This window comes from Rhipicephalus sanguineus, chromosome 5 (genome assembly GCF_013339695.2).
Source record: "Rhipicephalus sanguineus isolate Rsan-2018 chromosome 5, BIME_Rsan_1.4, whole genome shotgun sequence".
NCBI classification, from domain to species: domain Eukaryota; kingdom Metazoa; phylum Arthropoda; class Arachnida; order Ixodida; family Ixodidae; genus Rhipicephalus; species Rhipicephalus sanguineus.
The window spans coordinates 1,676,791-1,696,182 of NC_051180.1; the positions used below are offsets into that span (position 1 = coordinate 1,676,791).

General features: G+C 50.4%; 1 protein-coding gene across 1 annotated transcript in view; it reads left to right on the plus strand.

The window, feature by feature from the left end:
* The window catches only part of LOC119393119 (anionic trypsin-2-like), a 140,638-nt gene that overhangs the window by 53,894 nt on the left and 67,352 nt on the right, over positions 1-19,392 (plus strand). Inside the window, exon 4 of the mRNA XM_037659944.2 lies at positions 3,215-3,401. Coding sequence (XP_037515872.1) covers positions 3,215-3,401 — 187 coding nt within the window. The remainder of the gene's footprint in view (positions 1-3,214; positions 3,402-19,392) is intronic.

A 19,392-nucleotide genomic window follows, 5' to 3' on the forward strand; every position in this document is an offset into this window, starting at 1 on the left:
GTGATCTAGATCAAATTTATGTGTGGTGCAAGAAATGGAACATGCAAATAAACACGCAAAAAACGGTTCACATGCATTTTACGAGAAGAAAAACGGTACAGAGAATGACATATTACATTAGCCAATCTCGTTTGGGTAGCGTTCAGGAATTCAAATATTTATCTAACACGGTCCATGTCTTGGCACAACCATGTTGATCGCATCACGGGGAAAGCCTGCAAAATGTTGGGCTTTTTGTGACGGAACACCAATCTGTTCCCTAAAGAAGCTCGTGACCTGTTGTACAAGACATATGCACGGTCGATCCTGGAATATGGTTGTACGGTTTGGGGCCCTCTAACAAACATAGACAGGGACAAACTTGAGAAAGTGCAAAATCTTGGAGCCCGATATGGTTTGAATAACTACCGCAGAGAGCTCAGCATGACTGCTTCAAAGCATATATTGGAATGGGAACTGCTTTGCGAAATAATAAAAAAATTGCGACTTAAGTTTTTCCACAATATATATAATTCTAGAACCGCCATAGATCGCGATAACTACATTCTGCGACCTCATTATATATCAAGCCGTGTAGACCATGCGCATAAATAAGGTGCGCCAACATAAGTGCCGCACGGAACTACTCAGAGCTTCATTTTCTCCCCAAACCATCCGTGACTGGAATCGCCTGCCATCAGCTGTTGTGCATATTACTGATAACGCCAGCTTCGCTGCGGCGCTTTGAGTGTGTATGCTTGCTTGTTACATTGAAATGTCATACTACCGTATGCCGTGCTCAAACATTTCCTGTTCCCTGCCTTCATGTTTGTATTATACGCATGCACCCCCCACTGTAATGCCACCAGGCGCTGTGGATATTATGAATAAACAAATATATAAACAGGGGATCTGTGGTTTAAGAACCCTGCCAACGTCCCTGGAGAGTTATTCTCCTCTAGTGTTCCAGGCGCGTCTTGCTGCGCCTCACTGCCTGGCAGTTCACCGTGCCATCTGCGCCCACAAATTCCAGTGCGTCGAACGCACCGCGTGGAAGGAGACGCGGAGGGGTCACTCCACGCGCCGCAGTTTTCAAGAAAAGAAATATTTCACAGCGTTGAGTTGTTCATGGCCGACACTTGAAGCGCGCTGCTCAAGCACAAGGAAGTAACAACTGTGACAGTTGTTAATTCGCGCTCGTCCTGTGTATACCTGTGCGCCTTTTCGAGCACCCCTCCTTGTGTTTGAGCAGCAAGCTGCAAGTCTCGAGCTGTGAAAGTTTTTAGTTCGCACTCGTCCTGTGCGTTCTTTTCGTGCGTATTTTGCGCTTGAGGGGCCCGCTGCAAGTATAGAGCTGCTTGCCGTTCTTTGTGGGTATTCTAGTTTGTTGTTATCGCATTCATTGCTTCGCCCTTGCGGCGAAACGGTGTCTTTTCATGTCATGACTGTTCGCCATACCCTCGTACCCTCCTATGCTAATTTTGGTCAACACGAAGTTAAGGAGGCGCTCACAAGAGCACCGAGACGTAGGCGGCTAGATAGATAGATAGATAGATAGATAGATAGATAGATAGATAGATAGATAGATAGATAGATAGATAGATAGATAGATAGATAGATAGATAGATAGATAGATAGATAGATAGATAGATAGATAGATAGATAGATAGATAGATAGATACGAGGGCGGTCCGATAAGTACTTAGCCTTCAAACGAAAAACGAAAATTTTGGAATGGCGTCGATTTATTTCTCAACATAGTCCCCTTTCAACTCTATACACTTGACCCAGCGATCCTCCAACTTCTTGATCCCGTCAGAAAAATACGTTTTCTCCTGGGCTGCAAAGTAGGCTTCTGTGGCGGCGATAACTTCTTCATTCGACTCAGAATTTTGTCCGGCGAGTGACCTTTTCAAGTTGGGAAACAAGAAGAAATCACTCGGGGCCAAATCTGGAGAATACGCTGGATGGGGCACCACTTCGTAGCCCAGTTCGACCAACTTGGCCGTGGTGACGGCGCAGTTGTGAGCTGGCGCGTTGTCATGGTGGAAGAGCACCTTTTTGTTCACCAAATGTGGCCGTTTTTTTCGCAATTCGGTGTCGAATCGGCCCAGTAATTCAGCGTAGTAGGGTCCTGTCACCGTTTTGCCCTTCTCAAGGTAGTCGACGAAAATCACACCTTGAGAATCTCAGAAAATGGTGGCCATCACCTTTCCGGCCGTTGCGACAGTCTTATGCTTCTTCGGAGCAGGTTCTCCGGGTGCAGTCCACTGTTTCGACTGTTCTTTGGTCTCTGGTGTGTACCAGTGGATCCATGGTTCGTCGACGGTCACAAGACGACGCAGGAACTCCTTCGGATTACGCTTAAACAGCTTCAAACACTGCTCTGAAGTGGTCTCACGGACGCGCTTGTTGTCCGGAGGGAGCAAACGCGGCACCCATCGCGCAGACAGCTTTCTCATGCCCAAAATTTCATGCAGGATATGACCCACTAGGTATTTTGAGATGCCTACTGTCTCAGCTATCTCGCGCACCTTCAGTCGGCGGTCTGCCAATACGAGGTCGTCGATTTTTGCCACGTTATCGGCCGTGGTAGCCGTTTGCGGGGCGCCTGGGCGAGGCTCATCAAAAACAGACGTGCGACCACGTTTAAACTCGTTGAACCAATTTTTCACGGTTGCCATCGAAGGAGAAGACTCACCATAGACGGCCTCCAGTCGCTCTTTCATTTCGTTGCGCGATTTCTCTTCTAAAAACAAGAATGGAATCACCGACCAATATTGCTCTTTTTCCATTTTTAACGGACACACGAACATCACCTGCTTCCTCAAGCGGCCAAAACAAAACCGCGAGCCCGATTCGACTGGACCTTCGCATGTGTCCCTCCAAGAGAGCGTACTTAACGTCACTATATGTCTCATGCGATAGAGTCGCGCTCTCGCGGTGAGGCTAAGTACTTATCAGACCGCCCTCATAGATAGATAGATAGATAGATAGATAGATAGATAGATAGATAGATAGATAGATAGATAGATAGATAGAAAGATAGAAAGAAAGAAAGAAAGAAAGAAAGAAAGAAAGAAAGAAAGAAAGAAGAAAGAAGAAAGAAAGAAAGAAAGAAAGGAACGCTCAAAGTGCCTTTGGTTCGCTAAAAAATGCTTCGCATTTAATATGTACGCTTGTTGACACTTTTCGTTTGAACTAATCTGCCGTGTGCCGAAATGATCGTACGCAGATGGTCACGCACAACAAGTTTGACATTCAGACGTTCCGAAATGACATCGCATTGGTGCGGTTGGCGGAACCGGTAGACCTGGAAGGAAGAAATGCTAATCTGCAGGCTGTCTGCCTTCCTGATGACAACAGTATGGACTTCTCAAAAGCTCGCTGCATGGCCACCGGCTGGGGAGAGACGCAGTTCAGTGAGTTCCGAGATTGGACAAATTGTTTATGTCCGATAGAAATATACCGCTTAGAACGACTCATCATAGTCAACACAGCACATTTTTTCCGATTTGTTTTTTTCAGAGCTCCCTACCACTTACCAATACGCGATAGTGCACTGAATAGATAAAACGAACCGTTTTTATAATTGTTAAGATATTAGGTGCACGTTGTCCTACCAGAATGTTCGTCATCGCTATTTTATGTTGATTTTTATGTTGATTTTTTCTCCAGCTCAATTAACTTTGCTACCGCCTTGCCATTGTATTAACCAGGAGAGTTTGATAGCAGGTACCCCTTCAGGCTTTACGGGCCGGAGTTCCTTGGCACGCGATCTGTTTCGATTTTTTCTGGCACTGGCTAATAGACATATTTTCTGAATAAATCAGGTGAGTTGGCGAAACTGAGAACAATAAGCAGATTTTTCGTTCCGGTAGAAGCACTGCAGGTAGCTCATCATGTGATGGAGGATCACCTTGTTTCGGTACAAAGCACTACACAGCTATTCACACGGGGTTTCTACTGAAGTCATTCTACCCACCTCAAAACGCTATATTTCGGCCGAAGGTAAAAAGTGAATTAGAAAGTATTGTTTGATTGAACAGAGTCGAGAGTTTTCCTGTGCACGAACAGGTGCAGCGACAGGTTTGTTCGCGAAATCTACGCTAACACCAGCAGAACTGCTTGCTGCACCGGGTCTCTAGATTCACTGAGGTACCTTGAAGTTGATGGTCAGAAATACTTGCTTTCTTGGTGCATATTCAGGGAGCGCTGAGACACGGACAAAGAGGACGGGACGACAGTCGGCGCTAGTCCTTTCCTATCCTTTTCTTCACTTGATGTTTAGCGTTGCCGGAAGTCGTGCACTTTTCAGTCCAGCAGTGACGAGGTACGGTACGCGTACATAATACAGTCCCGAGCAACGAGCTCTTGCTTCCCGAGTCGCTGACGCCAGCTGGATGGAAATGGGCTACTGCCATCGTAATGCAGGTCTTATAGTTTTCAGGCTGTAACAGTTGTTTCTTTGTGAGCGCCCGCATGCGCGGTAGCGTAGCGGCCTATCTAATCAGTAGCGCCACCTGCGGCGCCATTACGGCAGATCAACTCCAGGCCCAAGCGAGGGCCGGGACACGTTCTTAATCTCGCTCCCGCCTCCGGCGCGGTCGGCACGTTTTCTTCATGTTCGAATAAAGATCGTTCTTCTCGTTTACAACGCCTCTGAGCCTTCATGCCTAGCCCGCCTAGCCCTCACAACTGGCGCAGTCGACTCCGAACCATGCCTGGAACGTCGCCTTTTGCCCGCCTCGTGAAGTGATCCGCCGGACTGGCCGCACAGCGCTCCGTCCTTTGTGTAGCGTCCGCCGCCCGATACGCCTCTCGGCCGCTTCGTTCGAGTCATTTCGTGCCTTTGCCTTTTGTTTCGCCGACCGTTGTGCTGACGCCCACCCGCACGATGAAGTAGCTCGCCTGCAGAGCCGAAACAGCTTGACCTGCCCGCCTTTTCCGTCTCTCGTGACTCTTGTGCTAATTTGTTGTGAACGCCATGCCGCTTGTGAACTGGAGCGAGGCTACGCCTGAGGACCTCGCCGGCTTTACAGCAGACTTCCTCCGTGAAGAGTTGGTTCGCCGAAACTTGGACGCTACGGGGCCGAAGGAAGAAGTGATCAATCGTCTTCTCGTCGATATAGCCCAAAACCACTCAACGACGCCTTTGTTGCCTTCCCCAGACTCCTCAGCGCCCCTCCATCGAGCTTCGATGCAGCCCAAAGCACCGAGTTGCTGACGGGTTTACTTCAACAGCTCCTTCACGTGTCACAACGCGCTGCAGCCCCAGTTCAAGTCACGACTCTTCCAGACCTGTCCGCATCGCTTCCTACATTCAGTGGAGACGGCAACATTTCAGCGTCCCACTGGATTGAAGAGCTGGAACGAACTCGAAACCTAGCTTCGTGGGAGCCTTCAACCGTACTCGCCGTCGCTCTTGGAAAGCTCCGTGGAGCAGCCGCGGATTGGAAAGCAGTCATTGGCCGTCAGTGTCCCACCTGGGAAGCCTTCAGGCAAGCTTTCTTGGATCAATTCAGCGCCAAGCAAACCTTGCTGCAGTGGCAACAAGCTAATACTTTCGCGTGCAAGCACACGGAGAGAACCTGGTCCACTACTCTATGGCGAAGTTGAAGCTCATTTCGGGATGCCCAGTCACTCTCACCGACACTCAGCGAATAGAGTACGCCCTTCAGGGCATTGCCGACGGGAACCTGGCCACTACTATAGCAGCACAACGCCCAGAAACCGTCGCGCCGCCCATATGGACATCGTAACGCAGCTTGACCAAACATTGAGCCACTTGTCTCGTCGACTCCCACGCCCAGGGTATTCAAGCACCAAACTAGCAACGCCAAGCCCACAGGGGCCCCGCCACAGTGAAGAGGGCACGAATGTTCAGGCGGTACCAGACAAAACAAAACAGCCACAGCGAATCGCAGCCCTACCACCAGAGCAACAAGAGGCTCGGTACCTGACCATCTCTACGAGGCATGGCGCTCCTGCCTACCGTTCTGGCCAGAACTTGGCCGAAGCCGTGTGTTTTCAATGCCGCCAAAAAGGACATCTAGCTTCAAAGTGCCCATCCAGAGCTACTGCCACACAGTCTACAACGCATCCTTCGCCAGCTCTTCACAGCACCCTTTCCGAGACCCTTGATGGATCGCTGGTCCAGTGCGCCCTTGTAAACGCCACAATTGCTGGAATTGGCCAAGTGGACGCATTTCCAGACAGTGGTGCCAAGGTGACACTTGTTTCTCGTCACCTTGTCAGATCTTTGCTCCTCCTGCCCTGGACCAGACCCCCTCTAGTTGTCGTTGGAGGAACGACAGTGGCTCCTGCTGGTGCTATCTGCTTATAGATCTCTGTGGGAGCCATCACCGGTTTGGTGGAAGCCGCCGCCCTCGATAACAATGCCGTGCCACTTATATTGGGGGAAGACTGGTTTGCTGCCGGTCACGCACAGTTGGTGTTCCAGCCACCCATGCCAACCGAAATTCGTCATTCCACCACTGGAGCAAGTGTGCGGTGCCATGAGCGACTGTTGCCCAGGATGTTGTTGTGCCAGAGCACCTGACCGAACGGGGAAGCGAACAAACACCTGCACTTCGTTGGAAGTTCACGGCATCGCGGTCAGCGTTTGCCCTGCGACCAAGAAAAGGGCCAGCTCCTGCTACCTGGAAGCAGGGATCAACCCCTGCATGCTTTGTCTGCAATCTCGGAAAACGGCGTCTTCGCCCAGCCGGCCCCGTCGACTGATGCCAGTCGTTCTTCCAAGCTACCCAGCTACGGAAAGCAGCATTCCTGAGGATGATGGAAAGGCTGCTCGACACCTGGGACCAAAGAGCCTCCCTGTCCACACCTGGGACCAAAGAGCCACCCTGTCAACAATGGACTGGTCCCCTATTTAAGACCGGGCTGGTCCGTTGTTGAGAGAGGTCGTGCTGGCAGGCTCTGTCCTGCTATAACCTGCTATAACCTGCTAATACCTGCTATACCTGCTATAAACGTTGTTACTGTTTTCTAAACGTTTTGCCTTCTTGTCCTGCTCCTCAACGATAAGTCCGATCTCCGGCATCATCGGCTCGCCAGCCTCCTGGCTTTCATCGTCACGCAACCCCCATTCATAACAGTGGTGGCAGCGGTGGGATACGCTACCTTCATCTCATCGTTCGACACGCTGGGATACGCTACCTCATCTCATCGTTGGACACGCTGGGATACGCTACCCTAATCTCAACGTTTGGCTTCGCTGGGATACGCTACCCTCATCTCATCGTTGGACAAGCTGGGATACGCTACCTCAACGTTTCGCTGCACGGGGATACCCTGATCCCTACGTTTGGAGAGCCGGATCGGATCCCTGCAGGCCCGAGGAGCGAGGACGCTCACGACACCTCTCGACGGCAGCCACGAGTTCGACCGGAGTCAGCTACTTTGGTTGGGTGAGCGCCCGACGTTTACTGGTCATTTCGCCAGACCTCTCAGCACAGGCAGATGTTAGGAGAGAATTTTATGTTTTTTGTTTGATTCATTTTACTCACTTTAAACCATGGTATTCTTTTTAAAGTAAGAGTAAATATTGTAAGAAAGCATCACGAGGGACGAGATCGCGATGGAGAAGTACCTAGTGCAGGATCTCCTCGAAATTTGTGAGGACTTGGGCATTTCCGCCGGGTCCGCAAAAACAAAGGAAGCGATTCTCGAGGTGATGCGGGCAGAGACCGTGACCGTCCGGGAAGCTGACGAGACTTGGGAGGATATTTGCGAGAAAAGGCGGAAGGCGGAGGAACGCGAAATGCGCGAAAAGCGGAAGGCAGAGGAGCGCGAAAGGCGTGAAAAGCGGGAGGCCGAGGAACGCGAAAGGCGCGAAGAGAGGCAGGCTCAGAGGCATCGCGAGGAGCGAGAGCATGCTCTTAAAATGAGAGAGCTTAATCGTAAAATTGAGGCGATTAAGTGGCAGCGAGCACGATACTGTCTCCCCGTCTTCAAGTCAGGCTTGAACATTGAGACTTTTCTCGTTGGCTTTAAGACTGTCTGCGAGGAGATTGGCGTTAGCCGAGACCTTTGGTTAGAGAGGCTTGTCACGTTGCTGCCGCGCCAAATTGCATGCGTTTTGGAGCGCTTATCTGCTGAGGAAGCGCAAGACTTTGATAAGGCCAAAGAAGCCTTGTTGCACCACTTCGCTGCTCCAGGTCCCGCTGACTGCGAAAGTCGAGACGTTAAAGCCCTAGCGCATGAAGCGCATCGAAAGGCGCAGGCGGTCGATTCGCGCCGCAGAGACCAAGAGGTCAAGAAACGTCGCGAAGCGCTGGAGGCCGAAGCCCGTCGTAAGGCGACAGAGGACGCCGAGGCCCGTCGTAAGGCGCTTGAGGACTCCGAGGCCCGTCGTAAGGCGCTTGAGGACGCCGAGGTCCGTCGCGAGGCGCTAGAGGCCGAAGCCCGTCGCGAAGCGCTAGAGGCCGAAGCCCATCGCGAAGCGCTAGAGGCCGAAGCCCGTCGCGAAGCGCTAGAGGCCGAAGCCCGTCGCGAAGCGCTAGAGGCCGAAGCCCGTCGCGAAGCGCTAGAGGCCGAGGCCCGTCGCAAGGCGCTAGAGGAGGAAGCGCGTCAGAGAGAGCGTGAGGATGAGGCGCGTCGCGAAGACCAAGAGGTCGAGAAACGTCGCGACGTGCTAAAGCCTGAAACTCGTCGCGAGGCGCAAGACGCCGCTGTGCGTCATAATGAGCAGGAGGCCGACTTCGAAGGCCTGAGAAAAGGGGCTATCTACGATAGCGATAGATCACCCCAAACTAGAGAGACAGCTCAAGGCGAGCCGGCTAGGTTAGAAAGCATCGGGACTCCCGTTCTTTCAGAGACACAGACACCTAGCAGCACGCCCGAGAATCAGTTAGTTGAGCCGTCTCAAGCCTCGGCAAAGAAAATAGAATGCAGCGTACTTGCGAGTACGAGTGCCGATGCTGCGAGCATTCCGAGCAGTACCGAAAAGACAAGGCGTCGGCGAAAACGCAGGAAGGCGAACTCAACTTCAGCAGTACTATCAGCCTTATGTCGGCTCACATTTATACTCACGTGTAGTCCTGCATACGTCAACGCGCTACCGTTCATACGTCAGCTCATATTTATTGATCAGAGGCATGAGTTGAGGAGGGAGAGGGGGAGGAGGGTGCCTTGACCTCGCCCCGCAAACTTACTTCATGGGAAGTTACTGCTAAAACTATCTCGTGTGGTCATCTCTTTCAATAAAACGGCCTTATTGAACTACAAGTCAGATAACTCGTACTTGAAAGTACGAGATCAAAAGTGCTAAGTAGCGCGCCGAGTATGCGAGATATTGGCGTTAAAGAGCATTGACATTATGGTTAGAAAAAGGCTAATTATAGGCTAGCGGACTCATGAGTAGACTCACTCAGACTCACTCAGACTCAGATCGAGCCGTGAGTCTGAGTCTGAGTGATTCGAGTGAATTATGTTTTGGTGAGTCCTGAGTCCGAGTGAGTCCGGTTGAGAAAAATTACAGTGAGTCTGAGTCCGAGTGCGAGTGGCGTTAAGCGCACTAAAGTGGCCCAGCGCGATGACGTCATCTCTCGAGACGCCAAGCTCCAGGTTGGGCCTAAGAAATCGAAAAGGCCCGCTAAGAAAAGATGCAAGTTGAGACAGCTGCGGGGAGTTGGCGTCATGCACACTAAAGTGGCCAAGCGCGATGGCGTCATCTCTCGAGACGCCAAGCTAAAGGCAAGGCCGCAGATCACGAAAAGGCCCAGCAAGAGAAAGGTCAGGCAGCAGATTCCGAAAATGCCTGCTAGAAAAAGTCTCAAGTATAGACCAGATTTTTCTTAGCCTCGTAGCGCGAGTGTCAGCCGCGCCGCTACTCTCGACACCAGGCGCCGCCTGGTGGTGCAGACGACGGCGGGGGCTGCTGATGGCGGGAGGTGATAGCCGCGCTTGCGTCGCGTGTTCGCTTGTGTCAGTGCTTTCAGAGCTGTTAGAAAGTTGCAGTCTTAGTTGCTTGCTTGCCGCGTACTAGGAACGGCATTGCAATGTATAAAAATTCGTCCGGGTGGCATTGCGCCGTCGGGGTGCCCGAACAACGAGAGAAAAAGGAAGCGGCTGATGCAGCAGACCTGCGACGTTCACGGGAACACGAGCGGCTTGTGTTTGTGCAGCGTGTATTCCAGATGTTTTCAAGGCCCTTGATTTCGACAAGTAATAAGTGAGCTGGTGCTTTTGCTCAGGAGGCCATATTTTCTACCTATTCAAACGGCTGCACTGCAAGTGTATGGGTTAAAACAGGACCACCTGCTGGATGAAAAAAAAATAAACTGAATTACTAGAACGACAACGACGAATCTTGAAATGAGAAAGACAGTATTCATGCACCTCACCAGATATTTTCTCAAACTGCGAAGCCAATTAACAAATGTCTCTTAATTTTGCCTGAAGACTTACAGGGGCCACCGCAGCTGCTGAGAGGAAACAAGCTTCAGTTATTAACATGCACAGAAATTTGAACACGCGGTTGTTTCATCTTGCTTCCGAAATCAAAATGCGGCCACCTTTGTTGTAAATTTGTTCAAAAAGGCGCAGGTAAACCTCGATGTAACGAACTGTTTCACTTTTTACAACTTCATGTGTATAGAACATATGTATTTTGAACCTCACAGTCGCGAGGTATGTCGACCTGTGTTTCATAACAACGAAGTTTTACTGTGACAGCAAAGGAAGGTCGAGGCGATAAATCCTGATCCGGCTCATTTGTGATCGAAAGTGCCCGTGTGAGAGGGATCTTGTCATTGCAGGGGCGATCCTTCAATTGCAGTTAAGTATATCCTGAACGAGGCACGTCGCGACAGAAAGCGCACGCGTGTGCGCCGCTTGGTCAGGATCGAACTAAATCAATATCGGACTCAAACGTAATCTTCGTCTGTTTTGATAGTGATTCAAAGCACCTGTGCGACGGTGTGTTCTTGCAGACTGCTCTTTAAGAACACAGAGGTTGGGGGCCGGCATGCGCGCTGCGTCTAGCTTTGCTACAAGAAGCTTCGGACACTATGCCAGGCCATCCTTTCGCAGTAATTAATGAAGCCGCACGTAATCTCCGCTACAGCGTTCTGCGTTAAAAACTGAAATAATCGCCTAATTAAATTCATCCCGTTGCATTTTGCGAGAGAGCACAAAACAGCCATCGTGCAGCACAAAGTCGGACGGTAGCGTGGCACGAAAATATCTGTCGCTGCTGCCTTTAAGAAAAAAAAAGAAGATACAGCTTACTAGGCTTCATCTGGCCGTTATCATACGCAAATGCGTAAGTTTAAAACGTTTCTTCATATGATACAGTTCTAAAAAAAAAAGAGAGTTGACAACTGCACGGCGTTGCAACTATTCAAACTTTCGTGACGATGTTGCTGAACGTTCTCGCGATGTTTGGCAAGCTCCCTGGCACAATTCCACTGTTCGAAAATGTTGTCGCATGAAAGAAGATGCACGTTCCGACATTCAGAGACGACTGAGCGGCTGCAGCGCTCGCGAATCTGCCATCGCCCGCTACTGAGAGCCACAAACGTGGTGCACCGCGCTGTACGCCAGCGCGTTTCAGCAGCCCCCAAGCAAAAATTAATGCTCGCACCGCGGCGCCTCGGTCGGCCAAACATGGCGGCCCCCTACGAGCGCTGGAAATTCTGGTCTATAGACTCCTGCGGAAACCGAGATTAGGTTAGAGTGTACTAGAAGATCTGAGTGGGACGAGCAGCCGGCTCTGCATCTGCATCGTAGCGAAGCGCGGTTCGTTGACAGTTGGCGTGGCGGCGCTGCGGTCGCAGTGGATTGGTGGTGTTCGCACTGGCGGCACTGGTTCGGACGTGTTCCAAGTGTGTTCGTCGTCGCATTCACCTATTAGCTGCGTTGGCTCGTAATGTGTGCGTGAGCGCTGCCGCTGTTTTGTCTCTGTGTACTACTGTGCTGTGGTGGGAGCCTTGAATGTCCAAATGAGTGAGTGCCAACGACCATGACTAAGCTAGCCTTCGCCATTGCTACGCACCGGGATGCCGCACAGGCTATGCCGGCGTCAAAGCAGAAAGGAAGCTATCGCTTTTTAGCCTTTCCAAAAGATGAAAGTAGAAGAAAAATCTGGGAAAGGAACCTCCATCGCAGCGACAAAGCTCTCGAGGAAAACTGTGAAGTGTGTGAGCTCCACTTCGAGGACCGCTACATACTGCGTGAATACGTGCACATCATTGACGGCAAAGAAGTGAGAATCGCCCGCGGTGTTCCCGCGCTGACGCCAGACGCAGTGCCTACAGTCTTGCCCAACGCCCCGAAATATTTGAGCACGAAACTGCCTCCTAAACGCGCTCCTCGTAAACGGGAAGCGCCTACCGTGCCGGGACCACAGAATAGCAAGAAAGCCTGCACGAGCACGCCTGTCGACGAGTACTTTGAAAGTCAAAGCGACGTGCACGACGTGTCGACAGCGTCGTTGAAACTAGAATACTTGCGAGAACGGAGGACTCCGTCTAAATATTGGTCGGTGCACCAATTCCCTGGCTATGAAGGCGCTGTTTATACACTGTCGAAGTTGGATACGTGCTCTGGCACTGTGACTTCAGAGAGGGCAGTCCTTATTCACATGAGCGTGATCCTAGTTACATAACATTTCTGAATGGAAAGCTAGTCTCTGAAGGACTTGCAAGAACTGTATTGCAGGCAGAGGAAGCCCTTCTTCAAGCATCTAAACTTCTGAAATGTCCAGGTGCACTCAGCACTTCGTCTATTACCGAAGGGAATTTAACGACGAAGCTGCTGGGCCAGACAACACAGTTGTCTGGCCCAGCAGCAAACACGTTGACAGGAATTTGCTTGTTCTGTTGACTCAAGTGGTCGAAAATTTTGTAGACTTGGTCCAAAGCCAATAAGGGTCCAGATTTGCAACAGAAGGCCCACTTGACTATGGTCAAGTGGGCCTTCTGTTGCAAATCTGGACCCTTATTTTCTCCTAATTGATTCAATTACAGCAATCTTAGAAAGCCTTGTTTTCGGCCTTTAATTCTGACAAAGCACTATTCTCGGTTATTCACTCTCACTCTGCACTCCCTACTTTGGTAGCCTGCACCATAGCGTTTATTATAACATTTAAGCTCCACATTTTTTTGAAACCGTGGTTAAAAGCAATAAATTGTTTACAAGGTTAGCACTGGTAGTTTATTTCTGTGTAGAGCATTATCGGCATATATGAGTAATCTTGCGTGTGGTCGCACCATGCTCAAAATATTGTAATTGCAATGATTAAAAAGGATACTAAAGTATTCCGACAGTTTCGAGGGGTGTGCGAAAAGTAGTACGTCAACGGCAGCTATCACTCTCGAGCGTTCAGACAAACGAACGACTGCCGCTGAAAATTTCCATGATAGAAAATTAGCGCACTGACACCGCATTCACTTCTAATTTATGAAGTCGCCACCACGACACTTTTAAGTGGTCAATTTCTTAGAGAAATATGACCGGATCAGTCAGTTGGTATCATTGACGCTTCGCTGTCCGTGTTCTAGAGAGAACACGGAAAAGAATACACGGCACGCTTTCGTTGGACAGCCTTATAAGTCACTTTGAATTTATTGTCACTTGTTTTCTTCTACCCTAATGTCTGTATATAGATCCTGTAAACAGAAAAACAGGGCGAAACGCGAGAAAGCGCGGCCGGTGCGCCCCGGCACGCTCGGTCGCGACCAATCCAGTTCGCCCGCAGCGCCCCCTATTCCGCCAACGAGTGCCGCCTCGGCAAGAGCGCTCCGTTCGTCCCACTCAGATCCTTCTAGTACACTCTAATTAGGCGTGAAGCGCGTCGCGAAGAAAAGAATTTCAGTGAAATTCAGACGTCGAAGTCTTCACCTGGTCTCATCCTTTTCGCGGCCTAGTCGGGGCAGGAGCGCAGCGAGGTGTCGCGTACACCGGAATAGTGACCAAGGCTGTTCCCCACCGTGGCAAAAATGTGACTGCTTAGCCCAGAGGGGTACAATGGGCAAGCGATGCCCTTTGTCTGAGTTCGGCGGACACGGTACAAACGTCGCCACTACTCAGTGTTTCGGACAGGTGTGTTCCCTGTCCCTTTGTCGAGATTGGACCCCTCGAAAAGTGTGGAATGCGCGGCTCCCCAGAGTTCGTCTAAAGGGGTGCGTTTGGAGACACCCCGGGATAACCGCAGCATAAAGATGGATTGACATCTTGAAAGAACTTAGTGTGTTAATGTTTGCTAACGAATTGAGGAGTAAAATTTTGTAATTTGTCACTTTCCTCCTCATTGTAGCGGACATTCAGACATTTGTTTGGTTATTTGTTTCTTTTTTAAATATTTAGAGCCATGACCGTCAGCGCTAGTGTAAAAAGCTGTGACTCGTTTTAAAGGAGATGTAGGCTAAGTGTTAAAAGCCTCCGATTAAGATACCTTTGTTTTGATATTTAGAAGCGCGAGCGTTAGCACGTGTGAGAAGTGCTGTTCGTAGTAGTTACAGAGACGAAGGCCAAATGATAAAAGCCTCGGTTTAACGTACTACTGATTTGTTTTTCAGTACGTGTTAGTATACGCGTCAGTGTAATTTTAGTTTCTCCTTGTTTTGTGTTAAACGCGTGAGTTTGATTTTCAGTTTTATTTCGTATTGAGTTTGAAGCGCTTTGTTTTCTTAGTGTAATACTCATTTGCCAAGTGCAAAGAGCGAGAGCGTTTCAGCGCAAAACTAGTGTTGTTTATCTTGAAATGTTTGTTGATAAGCATTCAGAACACTTGCGAGTGGTGCCAAGGCGCACGATTTAGGGAGCACTTAGTGAAGTGTTTGTAGTTTTGGGGCAAAATTGAGTCTTCCCCAGCAACTTCGATCGTCCCCAATCTGCCGATGTCACCATTGAGAATCGCTCGCGAAGACATTCTGATTGGTTTAGCAGTGTCACGTACTGACACTTAGCTAGAGGCATGTCCTCATTTGATACTCTTCCTGAGATACGTTGCTCGTGATGTTTTAATTTTAGCTTAGCGTAATCTCTAGGAAATGTTTTGTTCTTTTATGCTGGTCTGGCGATTTGATCAGCATTTGGAGGGCACTTGCTTTGGCCAGAGTGGTTTGGCTTTGTGTTGCTTCTTCGCAGTTCCAGTAAACCGCTGCTGAGCCGTGGAGGTCACTCCTCGAGGAAAGAGTGGTACAACCACAGTTGACAACGGTCAACCAGCATCGCATCATCCGAACTGCGTTTGACAGCTCGCACTCTGGATGCATTGTCTTGTGGCGGGGGTGCTGTTGTGCCAGAGCACCTGACCGAACGGGGAAGCGAACAAACACCTGCACTTCGTTGGAAGTTCACGGCATCGCGGTCAGCGTTTGCCCTGCGACCAAGAAAAGGGCCAGCTCCTGCTACCTGGAAGCAGGGATCAACCCCTGCATGCTTTGTCTGCAATCTCGGAAAACGGCGTCTTCGCCCAGCCGGCCCCGTCGACTGATGCCAGTCGTTCTTCCAAGCTACCCAGCTACGGAAAGCAGCATTCCTGAGGATGATGGAAAGGCTGCTCGACACCTGGGACCAAAGAGCCTCCCTGTCCACACCTGGGACCAAAGAGCCACCCTGTCAACAATGGACTGGTCCCCTGTTTAAGACCGGGCTGGTCCGTTGTTGAGAGAGACGCCCCAGCCGACTTGGTCGTGCTGGCAGGCTCTGTCCTGCTATAACCTGCTATAACCTGCTAATACCTGCTATACCTGCTATAAACGTTGTTACTGTTTTCTAAACGTTTTGCCTTCTTGTCCTGCTACTCAGCGATAAGTCCGATCTCCGGCATCATCGGCTCGCCAGCCTCCTGGCTTTCATCGTCACGCAACCCCCATTAATAACAATGTCGAAAGCTGTTATGATCCAGGGGTCATCTTTCAATTGCCATGTATCTGGACACCACAGCTCAGCAGGCCTCCAGCGAATGCCACCCCCAGGCCCAGATGAACCCCCGTGGCTAGCTCTATCTTGCCAAGATGATGTTTCAAACACCAACGGCCCGTCTTCTGAATGCAGGCAAGGTGCTTCTTCAACAATAGAGGTTTGCATTGACCCATCCTTGCCTACCGCTCAGGTCGGTAGACATTTGCCAGCACATCAACAACGGCAAATCACGAGCATTCTTTCGAAGCACGCTGAAGTATTCGCTCGTAAAGAGGGTGACTTAGGTCTGTACGAGGGTGTTGAACACTCAATCGACCTTCTTCCCGATGGTGTGCCATACAGTCGATCCCCTTACCGTTACTCTGCTGCAGACCGTCGTTTTCTTGAGGCTCAAACAAGCACACTCCTTCGGCAAGGCATCATTCTTCCAGCCTTAGGACCTTGGGCATTCCCCGCAGTGGTTGTCAGCCGAGGTAGCAAGAAGCGCCTTTGTGTTAACTATGTGCCCCTAAACAAGATGACTGTGAGCGTCGTGCAGCCACTTCCACATGCGGATGACATCATGGATGACATTGCTGGGTCACAGTACTTCGCCTGCCTTGACCTAAAGTTCGCTTACTGGCAAGTTCGCGTTCGTAAGGAAGACCAAGCAAAAACTGCTTTTGTTACCCACTATGGCACCTTTATGTGGACTCGCATGCCATTTGGGCTGAAGAACGCACCTGCCACTTTCCAGCGGGCCATGCAGTGAATTTTTGCCAACCTGCAGCCCCATTGCCCAAAGTGCGGTGTGCGGGTGTACTTGGATGATGTTCTGGTTTTTGCGCCAACTTATGACGAGTTGGCAAGGTTACTTGACGAAGTACTGGTGCACTCTTTGCCAGTGGATTCAAGGTTTCACTTGAGAAGGGCAAGTTTGCTTTGAAGTCTATCAGGTTTCTCGGATTCATTTTGAGCAAAGACGGCAAGCAGCCTGACCCTGCCAAAGTCGAAGCCATCATGAAAATCCCACAGCCTGCAAACAGCAAAGCAGTTTTGTCATTGCTCCAGACAGCAAACTTCTATCGCCGATTTGTGAAGAATTTCTCTCGGATAGCAGCACCGTTGCAGAGTCTCATACGGTCTGAGGAGTTTGCCTGAACCAGCGACTGCGATGAAGCCTTTCAGCGAATCCGCACAGCATTAACAGAGGCACCTGTACTGGGCCATTTTGATCCAGACGCCCAAACCACAGTCACAACAGATGCCTCAGGAACCGCAATTGGTGCTGTGCTCTCTCAGAAACAGTGTGCAAAAGAAACTGCGAGTCGTGCACCCACTGCCGCAGAGAAGAAGTTGCATAGCAACGTTTGGGAGTGTATTGGTGTCCACTGGGCGGTTACGATCAAGTTCCGACACTACTTGCTCGGCAAGAAATTTTGCCTGTTGACTGACAACTGGACCGTTGCATGCTTAACAGCCAACATCAGGCCTTCACGTCGTTTTACGACCATGTTGATGGATCTTACAGATTTCGACTTCACTGTGCAGCACCATCGAGGCCGTCAAAACGTGGTTGCTGACATGCTGTCACGATTATCTGCAGCAGTCCTCCATCAGACACAGTCACTCGCAGCTATGCTAGCAGAAGACAAAGAGTGCCAGGATCTTCGTCGCTCTCTGTCATCTTCAGAATAGTGGGACCATGACCTTGCCATAATTGATGACATCATGTACCATAGTGATGCGACTTCAGGTTCTCAAGCTATTGTAGTGCCAGCAAAGATGCGCCAGGCTGTCCTGGAAGTTGTTCATGACGGTGGAGGCCACATGGATGTAACCAGGACACTGACCAAAGTGAGAGAACGATACTGGTGGCCAAACCTTGCGTCTTCAGTGACCCACTACGTCACAGCATGCCAGATCTGCCAAAGCAGCAACCGCCCAATATCTAAAAGTGTTGGCAAAATGGGTCTGATGCCAGTGTCGGATGTTCCTTTCGCCTTAATTGCCCTTGATCACGTCACAATACCGGCTGCTTCAGGAAAGAAGTACATTTTGAATGTCATTGACTTTGCCACGCGTTTCATTGTCCCAGCGGCTGTAATTTCAACATCAGCTAAGGAAGTTATAGCACATTTACAGTCGGTGTTCTTCCGCTTTGGTTGTCCTGATGACTGCATGTCTGACCATGGAGCAGCCTTTGAATCTCACCAGTTTAAGCACTTCATGCACATGCACGGTGCTGAGATTCATTATTCGGTTGCATAGCGCGCAGCCAGCAACGGTCTTGTAGAGAGAAGCAATGGGACTTTAGTCTCCGTTCTTCGTAAGCTGTGTCCAACTGACCAGACCTCCTGGGAAAGCAAACTCGAAGAAGCTGCTTTTGCCATCAACACAAGCTACAGCGCCAGCAGCTGTTTCTCTCCATTTGAACTACTTTATGGATACGTCTCCAAGCTCCTATATCAACGCCACCGTCCCGCCACAGCCAGGACCCTACAAGACCGTCTCCTAACGCTGTCTCAGAACCGGGCCGTAGCAGCAAGCAATACCGAGGAGGCACAAGGGAAACGGAAGACAGCATATGATCAGTCCCATCGAGACCACTCCTTCCAAGTCGGCCAGTTCGTCTGGGTGCGCCGCCAAGAGCCTGTAGCAGATGGAACTGGAAAGTTGGCACCCAAATTCAAGGGAATATCCCAAAACACCGACCAGAAAACACCCGTTACGTTTGTCGTTAGCCGCGTAACTGGTCAAGGTCCTCGTGATCGACTCCAAGACAGGATAGTGCACGTCTCTCAACTCAAGCACTACGTGCCACCTTATGTCGAGCCTTACATTGTAAAAACCCAAGAGTTGCCTTTGTGTGACTCATCTGGCTCTCCCAGCGTTGGCAATGAGTTGTCTCAACCACCAGTTTCCATTGGCCCTGCAGTTTTGTCTTCAGCGGTACCCTCATCGTGACCCCATCGCCAAAGGCGCCCACCCGAGCGCTTGAAGGACTATTCTCTCTCGCAGTGAAGCCACCAAGTAGTGCTCCTTTCCTAGACCAATGGGACTTGGTCAAACAAGGAGGGGCCGGATGTGAGCGCCCGCATGCGCGGTAGCGTAGCGGCCTATCTAATCAGCAGCGCCACCTGCGACGCCATTACGGCAGATCAACTCCAGGCCCAAGCGAGGGCCGGGACACGTTCTTAATCTCGCTTCCGCCTCCGGCGCGGTCGGCACGTTTTCTTCATGTTCGAATAAAGCGCGTTCTTCTCGTTTACAACTCCTCTCAGCCTTCATGCCTAGCCCGCCTAGCCCTCACATCTTCGTATGTTTGTACTTAAAGATGGCGTATTATGTCGCTACAACATGCATCCTGACGGACCTGAACTGTTGCTGGTCATACCTAAACATAAGCGTCACACTTTCAGCGCGCAGTTGCACGATATGCCTACGGCTGGTCACTTGGGAGACTCAAGAACTTGTGACCATGTTCGACGTCGCTTCTTTTGGCCCGGTATTTACCGGTCCATCTACCGTTACGTCGCT